The sequence below is a fragment of the Columba livia genome, chromosome 5, assembly GCF_036013475.1.
Source record: "Columba livia isolate bColLiv1 breed racing homer chromosome 5, bColLiv1.pat.W.v2, whole genome shotgun sequence".
In the NCBI taxonomy this organism is placed as follows: Eukaryota; Metazoa; Chordata; class Aves; order Columbiformes; family Columbidae; genus Columba; species Columba livia.
In genome coordinates, this window is record NC_088606.1 from 53652648 (window position 1) to 53669508 (window position 16861).

At 40.5% G+C, this 16861-nt stretch overlaps 1 protein-coding gene across 1 annotated transcript in view; it reads left to right on the forward strand.

The window, feature by feature from the left end:
- PTPN5 (protein tyrosine phosphatase non-receptor type 5) overlaps positions 1-9052 on the forward strand; it is an 89878-nt gene extending 80826 nt beyond the window's left edge. Inside the window, 2 exon segments of the mRNA XM_065065226.1 lie at positions 2962-3075; positions 7168-9052. Of these exon segments, the coding sequence (XP_064921298.1) occupies positions 2962-3075; positions 7168-7261 (208 nt within the window). The 3' untranslated portion in view covers positions 7262-9052.
- Positions 9053-16861: the final 7809 nt, after the last annotated feature.

Sequence of the window (16861 nt, forward strand, 5' to 3'; positions counted from 1 at the left end):
TTCAAGTTTTTGGAAAATTGAAGAAGTTCCAGGAGTATAAAAGCAAGTCCTGTTTTGCCACTGTCTAGAAAGATTAAATGTGATTGAAAACTACAAGTCAGTTCTCAAAACAATTATTTCAGGTAAATAGTGGAAAGCCTGGTAAGTCATGCTGTAATCTTGCCAGGGTAATCCTCCGTAGTTTCAATAAAATACATTTTTGCCAAATTAATCTTTGAGATTTTTGTAAGGAATTTTACCTAGTTTTACATAGCGTTTTCCAGGAAATGGCAGGTGGTTGCTATCCAGAAGCCATAGGATCGTTCAATGGGCATATTTTTAAAGAGACTGTTGACATGAATGGTTGGTAGCCTGAATTCATCAAAGATCAACCTATAAGCTGATATGGAGTTATCGCTGGTAAAATGTTCATGTAATGCCACATGTCCAGCTTTTCCTGCCTGTGTTTTAAAACAGATTTTGACAAATTTGAGAGAGTTCAGAGAAAAAAAACAAATGGTTTTTAGGAAGGTCCCCTTTGCCCTTGGAAATCTGTGACTCTATGAGCTCCTTGAAGTATTATGGTATTTGCTGCAGGTAAAAATTCTGCTCACCATGTCGCTCTTGCTTTGCATACTTGTTTTGTCCTCTTGTATGCTGTCATCTCCATGAAATTATAACAATTTGTGGAGAAATGGGGGCATTTTTATTTGAGATAACTATTAAGAGACATGGTGATAGGATTTAGAAGTATTTTATGTGATAATTGTGAACTAGAACCCTTTCAGATTATTCTCAGTTGCAGTCATTTTAGTTGAAGAAGGAATTTAATACATTGCCTCTATTTGAGAGTGCTATATGCAGCAAGCCACCAGCCAAAACCAATGTTATGTTGAGTATTGTAGCTCTTTTGGCTTTTGTGGCAGGTCCTCAGTAGAATATAATCACTGTGGTTTTGGCCTTCAGTGATGTGAAAATAATGCACCATTAAGGAAAAAATAGATACAAACCTAATCATGAAGCCATTAGAATCATAGAATAATTTGGGTTGGAAGGCACCTTTAAAGATTATCTGGTCCAATCCACCTGCAATGAGCAGAGACATCTCCAAATAGAGCAGGCTGCTCAGATCCCCGTCCAGCCTGGCCTGGAATGTCTCCAGGGATGGAGCATCTACCACCTCTCTGGGCAACCTCTTCCAGTGTTTTACCACCTTCATTGTAAAAAATGTCTTCCTTATATCTAGTCTGAATCTAGCATCTTTCAGTTTAAAACCATTGTGCCTTGTCCTATCACTACAGGCTCTACTAAAAAGTCTGTCCCCAACTTTCTTAGAAGTTCCTTTTTAAGTACTGAAAGGCTGCAATAAGGTCTCCTCAGAGCCTTCTCTTTTCCAGGCTGAATAACCCCAACTTTCTCAACCTGACCTCATAGCAGAGCTTCTCCAGCCCTCTGATCATTTTTTGACCCTATTCTTAAAAGCAGCTTCATATTAAAGGCAGGCTAGCAGTCCTGTTGAGGTCTTGTGGATAATGCATCACTCTTGGGCAGCCTTGGAAAGGTTGTGGCTTGGTCTCCTCCACTGAAACACCTGCAGCTTGTCCTGGGACAAGTGCTGCCTCAGTGCTGTTTGCTTTATCTAAAAATATATGTTGTTCCCTCCATTTACGAACACTCTGAGGTCTATGGATGGGAATTAGTATACAGGAGCTGTGTACTGTGGTCTATTTGTTTATGGCATAAATTGGAAGATGGAGGGCTTTTTTTTATTACCATTGATATATGTCCATATGCAGCAAATAGTCCTCTGAATCCCTGAAATATTTGAAGTATTGATGAACAAACTGGATGTAGTAAAGAAAACAGAAGTGAGGACATGAGGTCCAGAGATTTTCATGGACAAAAATTTTAAGTCAGGGAGGTACCTCTATCACATTTATTTGAAGACTGAGATGAGTTCTTGGTAAGATCCCCAAAACTTCCACAGAATTGCCTTGATCACTCAGTAGTAAAAGTTAAAACAATTCTAGTGTAGCTGTTTCCCTAATGAGCATAAATGCAGCTTATAAAACCTGTTTGTACAGTCAAACAGTATTAGGACTTTGTAAGCACCAGCTAACTGCAAACTCCATTGTTGCCTGTACATTTTTCACCAGTGTTTTTGTATTATGACTTCAGTGCAATTTAAATGGAGGCAGAATTTCTTGCAGTTGTGTCAAGTAATTATTCCTGAGGATGCTCACTTAATTATTTAATGCGTAAGAAGGGCTGTAAGCTTTCACTGCTAGCTTTTTATTAGGTGATAAGAAGAATTAACAACTTTGATGGCACTGTGCCTTTGACAATAAAATCAATTCTGGTCATTAAGCAGGGACTGAATCAGATACGAAGGTGTTCAGGGAAGACAAATTTCTTTATTCATGAATTTATTGTATCCTACTGATTCAGAGAATTACTGGATTGTAGATCTGATCTGCAAATGGCATCACACTTACCGTATTGCTGTTAACTCTAATTATTTAAGCAAGGGGTTTGTTGGTTTTTTTTGCTGTACCTGTGGTTGAAAATAGCTTTCAAAGAAGCTGTTAGGATTAAGAATCTAAAAGCAAAGGTTGCCTTCAGAGCAAGTGTTGACCACAAACCAAGTCTAAGAAATACTGTTTCACTGTTATTTTCAATGGTTCAGTGACAGGTTCAATGACATATCAGATCAAACAGTACCCAGCAGTCCATTTTTTAGCACTGTATGTGCAGCGTTCATCCTTTTGCTGCGAGCGGCTCACACTTAATTGGATTGTCCCAATGAAGTTGGTATCTTTTCCTATTTATGGCTTTATATTTGCCAGCACTCACCTAACCAAGGTTGGAGGGAGGCAAGGGGTAATGGGTTGTGGTTGCTGGTTTAATGGTGCTCATTTAACAAGAACGTTCCAAAGCTGTTCTAACATCTCCACTGTTTATTTCTGCTTTTCCCTCCCTTAGTGCAGGCATCGGGAGGACTGGCTGCTTTATTGCAACTAGTGTCTGTTGTAAACAGCTGAAGAGCGAGGGCATAGTTGACATATTGCGAACAGCCTGCCAGTTACGGTTAGACAGGTAAGAAAGCCTGTTTCCTTTCCAGGAAAAAAATAAAACAATTTTTACTTAAGGAGAAACAAATGGGAAGAGGGGAGAAACAAAGGCAAATGGAGGCCAAGAGAAAACATTCCTAGAAGGAAGTTTTCCTATTCTAAGTAGTTCTGACTTTAATCTTTGCCTGTTTTATGAGAAGCAAATCTTGATTAATAGCCCTAGAACTGAGCTAGATTCACAGCTGGCATCAAAACCTGCGTGGCTGTGCAGCTGCATAGCTCAGTGCAGCAAGGGATGACCTTTCACCAGCTGGAGAGTTGGCCCTGCATTCTTACAAAAGCAAAGGCTCAAAGGTCTGCTGTACTTAAGTTCATAGGCACAGATCAGCACTTTTCTCCCAAAAGAAGTAAAGAAAACTGGCCTTGCGTAGTTGGAACTGTGAGCACTGTTGGGAGGGCATGGCTGCTTGGGACTTTGTGGGGAGGAGGAGAGCATGCACAGTGTGGAGTGTTTGCAGACATATGAAAGGAGCTGTGAAAATCTCCAGAAATTCAATGGTTTCCAGTTAAGCATTTCTTAACACACCACCTTGAGTTTGATTATTAAGTAAACAGACTTGAATTTTGCACCAGATATGTTATTTTTCCTCTCCCACTGGTTTCAAGTGCCATCAAAACATATCTCAGTGCTCTCTCTAATCATAATGATAAATGTAGTTGGGGGAAGAGATGTCACGAAAAACATACCAAAGATTTTTCTGAGGGGGAAAAAAAAAAAAAAAGAACCTCAACCCCATGCTGAACTTTATTGCAGAGAAATTATGCTCAGTGGGAGGCAGAAAATGAAATGCTTGCTGCTGTGCTGAGGCTCTGATATACAGGGATCCGCAGGAGCCTGGAGGTTTGGCTATTTCCATGTATTTCAGGCCAGACAAAGAAGGGCTTATTGATAAAAAGAAAACCAGTATATGAGTAGTGATTGCTGATTATCCATGGCCCAGTGGAATATCTGTCTGGATCTGAAGTATCTTGTCTCTGTGACTAGTGTTACACAGGAAAATAGCCATACAAATGGAGGTCGAAGGCACCTGCTTCTGCTTACAAATGTGCTTGTTACAGAAAGCCAATTAAAAATACTGGCTTTGCAGAGAGAGGGGAACTGGCAGTCATTTGCAAAGGCTGGAGAGGGGCGATCCCACTTAAAGGATGCCATGGAGGAAAAGGAAGTCTGCAGAGTCCTTTGTAGCTACCATGTACCTCTCAGGGGTGGGACAGGATAGGAAAAGGCCAGTTAAATGTCATGGGAGAAAAATGCTCAAGATAGAAAGAAAGCAAATCACCATCCTTACTACTGAAGAGCATGGTTTCATCTAGGAGTGAAAAATGGGGTTTGTAGTCTCTTGGAAGTCATGCTGCCATCCACTATTGTCATTAAACCCCCACAAAAGCTGTGAGTGACTTCAAACGCAGCGTGAGGGGATGAGACAGTGTCCTAGCAGCTATAGGAAGGAAGACCTTCTCCATCTCTTTCTCCTGTCTGGTGGTTACTGGCTAGGGAAAATAGGGTGGATGGGAAGGAGTCACCAGGGACTTAGGGAAAGAGGGTTGGATGCAGTCCAGAGCAGACGTGTAAAGGAATGCACGTCACAGGGCTTGACATTAGCCCTGAGAACTGCCTTTGAGGTTGCTGTGGGGGTGAAGGGCAAAAATGTTTCTTTCCCTTCATTCCTGTACAGATCTCTTAGAAAAATCCTGTGTGCTGGGCTTTGCACCAGTGGTCAACAGTTGGTCATAAATAACCTAGTATGAATAAGGGCAGGAAGTGGTCATTCCTGCATCCTTCTCACAGTGCTGAGAGATATTTGCTGTCCTTTTCAGCATTGCAACTCGGATTTGAAAGGTTTCTGTGGCAAATAGAGGTGAAAACATAATTTCTCTATTCTGTGTCAAAGCCTGGACAGTGAACACGTGTCATGGTGTGCATGTGTGTGGGAAGAGGAGAAAGCCAGCACATAGCAGGAAAGCAGATAAGAAGGAAAATAATTTCCTTTGGTCTGAAACTCTAGTGCTTCTGTTGCTACAACTTCAGGGTGCAACCTCAACGTTAATGGAATTGCATGGGAATTAATTGCCAGAGATGACTAACGTTCCTTGTGTGTCATGGACTGACATAAATATATTTCAGTGCTGTGTGCAGCACAGAAGAACTCAGAAACACATCAACTGTGAGATTGCATTATGTAGAGCAGATGGGAAGGAGATGCTCAGCTAGGAAGTAGTTTCTTTTGAAACTCCAGTGTGGGTTTCCCACCTTTGCTGATTGATGAGAGGTTGGAGCATGGGTCCCTACCATTCCCTGCTCATTGTCAAGTGTTATTTCAAGCAGCTGCTTATCAAAATAACTGTAAGAGGTTGAAGCAGGAGGTTGTCTTGCCCATGCATCTGCTTCTTACTGGTATGTTTACTGCGTGAGCCACAATTAATCACAGAATCACAGTATGTTTGGCATTAGAAGGGACCTCAAAAGATCATCTAGTCCAACTCCCCTGCTGGAGCAGGAACACCTAGGTGAGGTTACACAGGAATGTGTCCAAGCAGGTTTTGAATGTCTCTAGAGAAGGAGACTCCACAACCTCCCTGGGCAGCCTGTTCCAGTGCTCTGTCACCCTCACTGTGAAGAAGTTTCTTCTCATATTTAAGTGGAACCTCCTGTATTCCAGTTTGTACCCATTGCCCCTTGTCTTATCATCAGTTGTCACCGAGAAGAGCCTGGCTCCATCCTTGTGACACTCACCCTTTATACATTATAAACATTAATGAGGTCACCCCTCAGTCTCCTCCAAGTTAAAGACCCCCAGCTCCCTCAGCCTTTCCTTATAAGGGAGATGCTCCACTCCACAATTTTTAAGGTGGACCCCATAGAAGAGGGCAGTCCCTATGGAAGGTGCTAGCACTCTGCTGGCCCTTTGGCTCAGAGGAAGCAACTTTTCATTAATTTCCTTTGGTGAAGGTTTCTGAGGGAATGTACCACATACACTCTTCCTCAGACTGACGCAGTCTGCTTGGTTCTGGTCACCCTTGGGTTCCTGTGTTCCTCAGCATCATTTCTCATTTCAGCCTCCTTTTGCATTGCGTTCCTGGGATCTGTGTACCAGCACCAACGCTGGCACGATTCTGCATCCACCTTCTGTGAATCTGAGCCATGGGGTTTAATTATTTTCATAATAGATTATCAAGAGGTTGTATCACTGATGAGGTACTCTTAGCAGAATTTTGAGTGTCAGTAAAATCTGCTTAAAATGGACAACTTTATCCTTATTGTGCATTTGTCTTCCACTATAGTACTTATGTGTTGATTAATATGCTACTTGCAGAAATAAACAGACTAATGAGACATGAAAAGCAAATTGTTTCTGCTCCTGCTTGCATTTCCTTTCAGGTTTGCAGTTTTAAAGAGAACAGTGAAAGCTGAAATAAAAGCTGAACCAAAACAGATTTCTGTGCTGGGAATTTTTACTGATGAAAGTGTGCAGTTATACATCTGAATTGTCTTTTGTTAAAGTTCCATTGTCTGTTCTAAAATCCTGTTGGCCATCCCCTAGTTCTGTGGTGAACTTAGCATGGAGGAAAGAGTGGGAAAGTTGTATGCTGCACCGGTTATCTGGGCTGGCCTGGCCAAGCCCTCTATAGTCCTGAATTCAGTCTCTAGTGCAGCTCTGAATTCTTGGATAAGCTATTCCCCCTGCTCCCATCTATCCGTCTAGAGCTTTGAGGTAGGAGTTGCTTTTCATGGTGTTTACAATGGTGCTTGGAGTATGGTGCTCCTGTAATATGAATGTACCTTACTGGATGAGGGCCTCTGCCAAGAAAAATGAAGGTAAAGCCCATGCCTGTTCTGACTACCTTCTGTTCCTTGGGTAGCAGAGGCTTTCAAAATGAAGCTCGAGGTCAGACTGCCAGCCGGCTGCAATCAACGGGTGCTTTTCACTCATTTCGGAAAGTTTTGGGATAGACCTTTTGTATGTAACATAAGCTTCATGTTAGATGTGCCATTTCCTCATATGTTTGCATGTAATAAGGCTGCTGTTTCCCTCCCCTTTTTTTCTTTCCTTTTCAGGGGAGGAATGATCCAGACTTGTGAACAGTATCAATTTGTGCATCATGTCATGAGTTTGTACGGAAAACAGCTTTCTAGAGCAGCAGAAGAATAAGTGTTCATGATATTCCTAAAGGCTAAAACCAAGAGAGCTTTTGACTGCATTCAGATGTATTTCAGATCTGATAAGAGACACATGGTAACCTGGCTGTCCTAGCTGGAAAAATATATTGGTTTACTTTGATATTGCTTTTATGCTCTTGTTTGCATTGACATTTAAGAGCTGAGGTACGCCTTGTCTTAAACATACATGACAGGACATAATCTTCACCAAAAAAAGGCTTATTTATACTGTAAATAAGAATACTAGCTTCATTTGTTACAAAAGCAACACAAAAAAATCAGGAAAAAAAAAATCCACTGTCTTCAGTTTGCTATTTTTAAAAGATCATTGCTAATATATCCAAATACAGTGTGAAACTTTTTGAATTGTCATGCTGAAATGTGCCGTATGTTGACTAAGCTTGAAAGTAACTTTTTGCCTCTTTCTGATTGTTTTTACATATAAAATTACCGAATACTGTGTGTATCGTAAACCTTCTGAGCCTCTGTGTTGGGAGATTCAAGTAGATTCACATTGAAATTATGTTTCACACATCATGTTTGCTTGTTTATTTTTCCTAAAGCAGTCCACCACCATTGTTACCAGAACTAAGGGGAAGAAAATATTTCAATGATGTGAGTAAAATTCTTACCTGCAGTTCTTACCAGCAGTGTATTCCAGTATCATGACAGCTGGGTGAATCTGAGGTGAACAGTAAAAGTTAATCTGAAAAGAAATTCTTCACACTTTTTCTTTGTCAATATTCTGGCATCTCAGTCTACAACCAGATCTGATTTTTGTAAATAGTTTTTCTTTTTATGTAGTCAGACCACAATCCGAATACAATTTTCCCGGAAATCTGAGGTTTAAAATCAGGTGAGGAATTTTGTGACTTGAATTTATCTTCATTAAAAGTGTAGTAATAAAATCACTTGTATTGTATGAAGTTAAACTGGTTTCAAAGCTTTGCAGGTGACCAGGTGCCTAGTGCTCATTAAAATTAATGCAAATCCTATAGGCAGCTTAAAAAAAATGTCAGTCTGAATGTCTTGGCTGTTTTTTGATAAATTTGCCCTCAAGCCAAATATAGACAATCATTTAGTCCATTCTAATCACTACTCTGGTCAGCAGTGTTTAAAAGCATGGGCAGCAGTCTGTATTATTGAAAACTATTTTTAGACCTCAGTCAGGCTGTGAAGACTGGAGTTTGTGTTTAGTGCTTAGAGGTAAGCACATGTTTAAGTGATTTGTTGAGCAGAGAAAAATTGAGGTACGCAGGACCCTTAACATGAAAGATAAATGTTTTGTGAATAGAAGCTGTAATGATCTACTAAAAATATTTTTACTTATCTTTATTTATAACAATAACCAAAACCCACAGCTTTTATTAGTGCAGGAGATTCTGAGAATTTACTGCACTTCCTAATCAGGAGAAGGTAAAGCAGCTCTCAGAACAATAAGGGCTGATCCTGCTCCCACTGAGGTTTTGCCGTTGACATCAGTAGGTGCAGGTTTGTACGGCCTGAAATGTTATGCCTACAATTTCATCACTGTGGGGAAAGTTTCCCAATATTGCAGTACACATCCTTTGTGTTTATTCTGTATCCATGAACCTGTAAAAATCCTGTCAGCAGGGTTTGCATGAATGTGTGGTAAAATGTGTTATCTTTAAACCACTTGATTTTATTGCTGTATTTAAAATATTTCCTTCAGTGAGAAGCTAGCTGGAAGAACTGGCATTCTTTTTAAAAATACTGGTGGTAGTCATTAAATAGAGCAATAAACTTAAGCTTTTGAGCATAACATGACTGCTAGTTTTATGTAAACCTTGCTAGCTGTATTCTCTCCATTGCTACCAGTTCTTTTGAAGGGATAACACTATTCCATCTAAGCACTCCTTAGAAATAACAAAAGCACCGCTGACGTTCTGAATAATATTGTAAGTGGAACTCCCTATAAATGTTGTTTTCAGCAGTTTGGTGGCGTTCAGTGTGAAAACCGACTCTGAATAAAATTACATCTTCTGTCACCAGGTTCCTGTGCATCTGCTGAAGAATATTTGTTGATGATTGATAGGATTGTGCATATAGGAGCGAGGTTCAATGTGTAAGTTACCTCCTGTACAAGGACACTTTCTTAGACGAGAATTGCTTTATGGCAAACAAGGTATAAAGGGCTCTAAGGTACTGACTTTTGAGGTTCTTGCACTGATCTTCAGCAGGTACTAGTTGGCAGTGCTTCACTGACTGGTGTATAAGTCAACAAGGAAATCTAGCCTGCTGTCCACTCTCATTCTACATCTGTGGAATATCATGGGAAAGTAGTAGCTGATGAAATCAGCCTGCTTTGCATCAGTTCACTAGTACAAAAGAGATGTCAGCTTAGTTGCACAGTCTGGTTATGAGGGCTGCACTGTTGCCGTCTCACACCAGGCAAAAGCGTGCCACTTAATCAGGACTGAAATGTTCAAATGCCTCTTGAAGCATTATTTTGTCTAACAGATTTGGAGCTAATCCTTCTATTTCCTCTTTGGCCTTACTGTAATTAACATATTTATCTTTTTTTTTCTCTTTTTTTTTTTGTTATAGAATTTGAGGTCTGAAGGACCTTATATCAGCTGTTCTGATCTCTTCTGACAGCAGAGGTAGTCTTAAGAAGTGCTTAGGATTAGCAGAAAGGAGTTCTGGCCATGCAGAAAGCACTTGAGATGAGTGGGGCTGCTGCTTCTGTAATCAGAAGGTTTGAAACTGAGCTGACAATAGGAACTAAGCTAAGCTATCTGTCTTACTAGACTTCTCTTTTTACTTTCTCTGTTAAAAGCATATTCTTAGCACACTTCATCCATTCTTCAGCTCGCTGCTCAGGTCTCTTTGTACCACAGACTACAACATTAATACCTACAACACAGTTGTTTCCCAGAGGGCTGAATTCTTCTCTCCAGGTAGGTTTGCATGTAACAAATTTGAGTTGGTTTTTTTTTCCAGAACCAACTATGATGTCTTCTGTTTCATCAGCTTTTTCACACTTCAGGGCAAAGATTAGCTCAATGCCTCTTTTGTTCCCTAGTCATTTGGTTGTTGACCATCACATTTAAATAGTGTTATCCTGTTTATGTTCCTGTCATGGTAACAGACTAATTACACACTCTGTCCTTTTGTAGGTACTCCAAGATCAGCAGATAGAAAGGGTTATGTAAAAACAAAAACTAAGATTGTACTTGGAAGCAAGAGCTGTCCCCAGGTAAAGCACATGTCTGACTCTCTAAAGGATCAAGATAAATAATGCTTGGCAAATTATTCTGAAATGTCAGCTACTCAGCAGTCATGTGTGGTAGAGTGTCACATTTACTTGAAAGACTTTCAAAAGTAGCTAACAGTTCTGGATGTTTCCTCTACAGTCAGTCTGCTTTGGAAAATCTTATCCTTAACGTGAGAATTTGCAGTTGCAAGAGGTCTTAAGACTGAAGAGATCACCAAATGGAACCTTGGTTCCTGTCACTCACCTGCTGTCTCTGTAGTGGAGGAACCATGCAGCCTGCACACAGGTGGTCTTAGAAAGTGTGTCTGTTGATTGGTGAGTTGGCAGGGTTTAGAGATGGACCTGCATTATTTTTGGTATGTTCTTTCCCTCAAAACCATTTTAAACAAAGGCAAATGATAAGTTTACAATTTGTTAAAACACTGTTTCTGAGATATGTTGAGGATAACCTTGTTTCTTCTGCCAAGTCTGTAGATGTATTTGCTGATGTCTGCAAGAGCGACTGTCAACTTAGAATAATGTAGGGCAGCTCAGAAGTCAAAAAATTACTCCATTCAAAAGCACAGAAGAAATACATGAATGAAAGCAGCATTTGCAGCTTTGTGTGTAAGGGACAGGCAGACAAAGAACTACATGCTCTAGACAACACAAGCATTGTTTTCTAATGTCTAAAACCAAATGTCACATATTCACAAAGAGGTGAATTCCTTGCACACAAGGAACAAGAAGAGTCCACTCTCCTCTGAGTACTGATACAGTTCAGGCTCCAGCACTTGAGTGCAACAGATGCCACATTCCCATGGCATGGTTTGAAAGTCACAGAAGGAGGTACAATTAGCTCTAGTGCAGAACCTGCTCAAGCTTGTGTACTGTGTAATCCCCAGCAGGGCAGCAGTGTCAGGTTTATTCAGATGACAGCAAAGATTAAAGCAGAGAAAGGCCAAATTATTTACTCAGAATTAAAAGCCATGTTGGCACCAGAGTTGGCAACGTGGCTCAGAGTACTTAAGATAAAGCTTAAACAGTCTGGCAAAGGACTCGAGTATTGCAATTCCTGGCCCTTTCTTTCCACTGGACCGTGCTACTCTACTTCTGTGTTACGTATTGCTGCTTTCTCTCTTATCTGCCTCTTAGTTCTTAGGCTTAAAATAGAGTTAAGTAAGTCACTGTATTGAACTAGTTTTAATCTAATATATTGATAGCCAGTGGTTTCCAGGGATCGCCTCTTTCCTTGGAGAGATCCTGTCTTGCCAGACACTCTTCAGAAGGCGCAGCCTCTTCTGCCTACCTTTTGATCTCAATACATCCTGGAATTTTGGGGACAGAGAAGTCTGCAGTACTGTGTATCTTACTAAAGGTATTTCTCCTTTGGGAAATGGTAGTGTTTGCCTGAGTCAAAGTTTTCTTATCATGTCTGACCTTACCTCCCTTAGCCCCAGTGGCAGCTGCAAAGTGTCTGCTTTCCTCTGACAAAGCAAAGGCAACACTTCTCTTCAGGGATTAGAGGGTTTTCCCCTCCTCACACAGATCCTTTTGCTCTGTCTCCTTTGCACGCTTAGCTTGTTTGCCTCTCAAGTGGACAGAAGAAGACTGTCAGGAATTAAGTCAAAACTAATAAGGCAGAAGAGAACAGAAACCTCTTGTAAAAGAGTTTTGACTCCATTTGTCTCAAAAAAAGGAAAACCTGATATGAGTGGTACATCTGCTGTCATCTTGGTCTTTAGGCTGTTACGAGGAATATGGAGAGCAAACACTCAAGCATCACAAGAGTGAGGATAATGCAGAAATCATACAGAGTCACTCCTCCCCTGTTTGAGGCTTATGTCTGGCAGCGTGGCCAGGCTTAATGATCCAAACTGGAAGATCTTCTCATGTGCATTGGTTTTCCTCCACAGCAGTGGGTGTGTGCACTTGTCTGTACACACGAGCCCACATAACGTGCCATAATAGCTGGTGCAAGAACATAAGCATTAGGGTGGATTCATGAGCACTGATAAATGAACGTAGAAAGGAACTGCCTGGGTTTTGAGTCAGTTTGGACAGGTCGGACGGGTTGGATTGAGTTGGCAGTGTTTTGGTTTTGTTAGGGAAAATGTGACTTCCAGCCCAGATACCAGGTTTCGCTGTATCTAAGTTGGGCTCTTGTTTCTGAATTAGTCTATTGAAGAGGTAAGTGAAGGTTGGTTCCTTGATAGATTTATTAGACAAGCAATAAATAATACCTTATCCACTTTACAGCATGACTGATCACATTTCCATGCACTTCTGATTTGATAAATGAGTCTGTGTTAATAATAACACTAACTTCTAGAGAAGTGAGCACAAAGTCTTCTGTTGTGCTGGAATTTCTCTTTAGTCTGTGAACCACAGCATGTGCTTATTTTTGCTGTTTGTGTATATTTTTTGCTCACTGGAAAAGTTGATGATGTTTCAAACTCTGCACATTTTTTTTCTTTTTGTTTTTGTTGGAATTTTACCTTCCTCTTGTAGACTGGCAGAAATCATCCAAAATAATCTCCTGATGAAGGTGGTGTGTTCCCTGGGAGTTTTGCCATTGCTTTTTCAGTAGTTTTCCCCTAGAATTAGGCTTCTGGAAGTTGTCTAGATTTCAATGTTCTTTGGTATTCTATGTTCCTGTGTTTTGCAAAGCATAACCTAGGTGCCTCCTGTACTAGACTCCCTTTTCATTTGAATTTAACATAAATACAGCATGGATAACAGCAGTCTGCTCCAAACAGAAATCAAATGCAGCTGGTGAAGAGAAGTAGTTTATTACCACTAGTTCAGCCTTTGTTACAAGAAAGATACTTGGTTTGTGTCCTTCAGAACGGATAGACCCGTATACACATCAAATGGCCTCTTGTTCCTGCACTGTTTCAGCACTGCCGCTGTTAATGCAAGTGAAGTAAAAGATCCCTAAAAACACAGGCTGAGATCTGTAGTTCATTCGCCTCTTGAAAAGTACCATGCTTGTTAGGAATGAAGTCATTCCCCATATGGAGAAGGGTGACACAACCTCAGGAGTAGAAGAGATTAAAGAATGTGCTCTGTAATCTAACATTATGAACTGTTTTTCCAAAGAGCTTGGTCCCTGCTTGAGTAGCTGAATGAACTGGCTGGGCTTGGACATGGTGGAAACAGCTGCCTGTGTAACTTAAATATAGTCAAAGCCTGGACATTTCACCAAGGTGTGAAAGGAGCACTGGGGACTGACAAACACCAAAGCAGGAATGTTTAACTGTTTTAAACCTGGATCCACATATTTTGTTTTTAACATGAAAAACAAGACTGGTAAATTGTTTCATAGTCTGTCTTTGAGAATTTTGAAATGGTGTAACAATCAGTTGTAAGAAAACCTGGGATTGAGGAAGTAATTTTTATTTTTAAATAAAAAGGTATCCTTTTGCCTACAGAAGGCTTGCTCCTTTTAGCCTCGTACTCAAAGTTTTATCATCCTATTATTCCAAGAATGTGAAACTGCTGAAGCAAGTGTAAAGGATGTAACAACATAGCTCACAAGATGCCAGTATGTATTTAACTTTTGAATTACTCAAAGCCATATTTGTCCAGTGTAAAGGGACCCAGGCACCTTCCTAGGATTGAAACAATCTAAGGGACTTCATATAAGCTGAGGGACACAGAAGAGTCAGTCATGGCCTGAAAGCTCCTGAGAGCTTCTGTCTCTTAGTAGGAATGATCAGGACCTTAGCAACTGAAAAGAAAAAAAAAAAAAAAAAAAAAAAAAAAAAAAAAATACATAAACATATTCTCAAGAATGTCCTAATAAAGGACCTGCAAAAACTATTGTGTAGGGAAGACTCGGTTACCTACAAAAGAACTGGTCAAGCTTGTCCAACTCTCTCTTCTGTAAATGAAACTAAAATTACCATTTGCTTACACCAAGACTTTGCATGTATTTCAGTGGTATTGACAAGTCTTTTCCTGAGATCTGGTTTGCCTTGTGTGTACTGAATCTGCTAATAGGAGCCATGGTAAGTAAATATAGTGTAATAGCCACACTATATATCATGGGTGAAGTTAATCTTTCTGCAGGGTACCTGTGGGTTGATTCATGGTGTATTTGTGTTCCTAAGCACAGAGGGTTGTCTGCATTATCATTTTGTTTTCTTTCTTGCCCACAGTTAAGGTATGGGCAAGTTACATTGTGGTGATGGGCAGTAACAGACAATGTCATATCCTTCAAGTGGAACCTTTTGGGCTCTAGAAGCTGGTTCCAGTCTCATCAAGAAAAACAGGAAATCTTGGCATCTGATGAAGCTTCCAAAAGCTCATCAGTTACTATTAAGGGCAATTTTTCTAACAGAATGCTTGCTCTCCAGACTGGAGGATAATGAAAGGTAATGGTCAGCAATTTCAAAAAATGTGTTTCTTACCAGTCATTTCTGCTCCTTAATTGACACAAGCTACTGGATCTTAACCTGTAACATTTTCATGTTCAGAAAATCTGTGGCCGAGGATGAAACTTTTGATCAGGCAAAAGAATTATAATTAAAGGGCATTCCATTTTTAAGGCGAAAGGAAGAACTGTTAAAATGGTGAACTGGCTTTTAAACCATGTTGCTGTGAGCTTTGTAGGATTTGAAAATCTGAATACATCTGAAGGTGTGCAGAGAGCTGTGCAGTGGAGCAGGTGAGTAAAGCAGAATGATGTATGCCTTCTCATTTTAGCACTTGATGCTACAAGTGTGAATTTGCTGCATAATGATTTAGGGAAAAATATGCTAATTTCTGGGGTGTTGGGGATTATAGAATAACATTTCTCATCTCTTCAAAACCAGCCTGAATCATTGCCATCACCAACACTAATGGCTGTTGATATGCAAGAGTGAAAGGGTGAGAACAGGACAGTGAGAGAGGGTAGTAAGGGGGATGGAATCTTTGGGCACATCAGGCAAAAGCAAGAGTGATTTCTTCCTCCTGGCTTCTTGGTTTGTAGGAAAGACTTTAAAAAATGTGTCTCTGTGAGAAAATTTCTGAGCAGAAAAGGAAGTCTTGAGACACCTGGTATCCCTGTGTAATTTTAGAGGGTATATGTAGGTATATAGTCTAGGATAGAGACTCTTCACTTGTCTTTTGTGCATAAGGAGTCAGAGGACATTTGTCTCTCATACAGGCAGCCTTGAGACAAAGGGCAGCTCAGCAAGGAGACCGGGATATATATATTCTGGTAAGGAAAAGAATCTCCTTGGGAGGATGCCCAAAACAGCACTTCTGGCATAGCTAGAATTTCTGCTGGCAACAAAACAAAGTCTCAAGGTCATATGGTCTTAATATTGTCTTCTCTGTGGACTGTATCTTCTATGTTGCAGTGCATAATTACAGCTTTTTCATCTGTGCCCCCAGATATCAGAAGGGCTTGTGTTTTGGGTTGATTTCCTTCTGCCCCAAGATCCCTCAGCAGCACACAACTGTTTCAGAGACTGCCATTCCTTACGGTATCTATCTTGCCAAGGAACACTTTTTAAAACTAGGTAGCTACAGTTTCTAGATGACGAGTACTCATCCCTCAAAGACTAGAACTGAATACTCCCTTTTCTCCAAACTGCCTTTCATACTGGGACCAGTCTTGGCGTAACTATAGGCAGCAGAGTCCCCACTGGAAGAAGGTTTTTTGTTTTGGTTTGATTACCTTGGCTTAAAGCAACTTCCTTTACTGGTTCTGTCTCAGCACTGCAGTGAGGACAATGACACAGTTCCCAGCCACATCTACTGAAGGCAGGGTGTGCACTGGCCCCTGTAGCATTTACACATCCCACTATATGTGATACACTTAGGAGAGCTGGGGAGGTCTTTGAGTAAGGAAAAGTGCAATTAAATAGTCTAAATCAATAAATTGGAATAATCCAAGCTGGTAGTGGAGTTTCTGGTTATTTTCCTTGTGTAAAACAGAGACCTCTTGCTATTAACCACAGAAAAATGTCTCCATTCCAGTGAGACGTTTGCATGGACTGGTCAGTCTGGCTGGAAAAAAAATTACCCTGTTTTACCTGAAGAACAAGTTATTGTAAGACCAAACTAGATGGGTTCATTGTCATGGAAAAATGCAGCTCTTTGGAGCCTCCTGAAATGAGCAGTTTAAAATTTTGTCTATATATATATGTGGATTCATAAAGTGATAAAAACAGACTTCTGGGATATTCTACAAGCTTTTTTCACCTTTACTGTCTTGATGCATAGTGACTTGCTAACAGCAAGGGCTAGATGGCAGCTAGTTGGACAAGGGAGTCCAGGGAAGCCACGCTTATCCTTACACATGTCAGGAAAGTGTGTTTATTTATGCTCCTTTCCAGAGCTTGCAGCCCCTAGAGCCCTGCCAGGAACAAAACTACCACT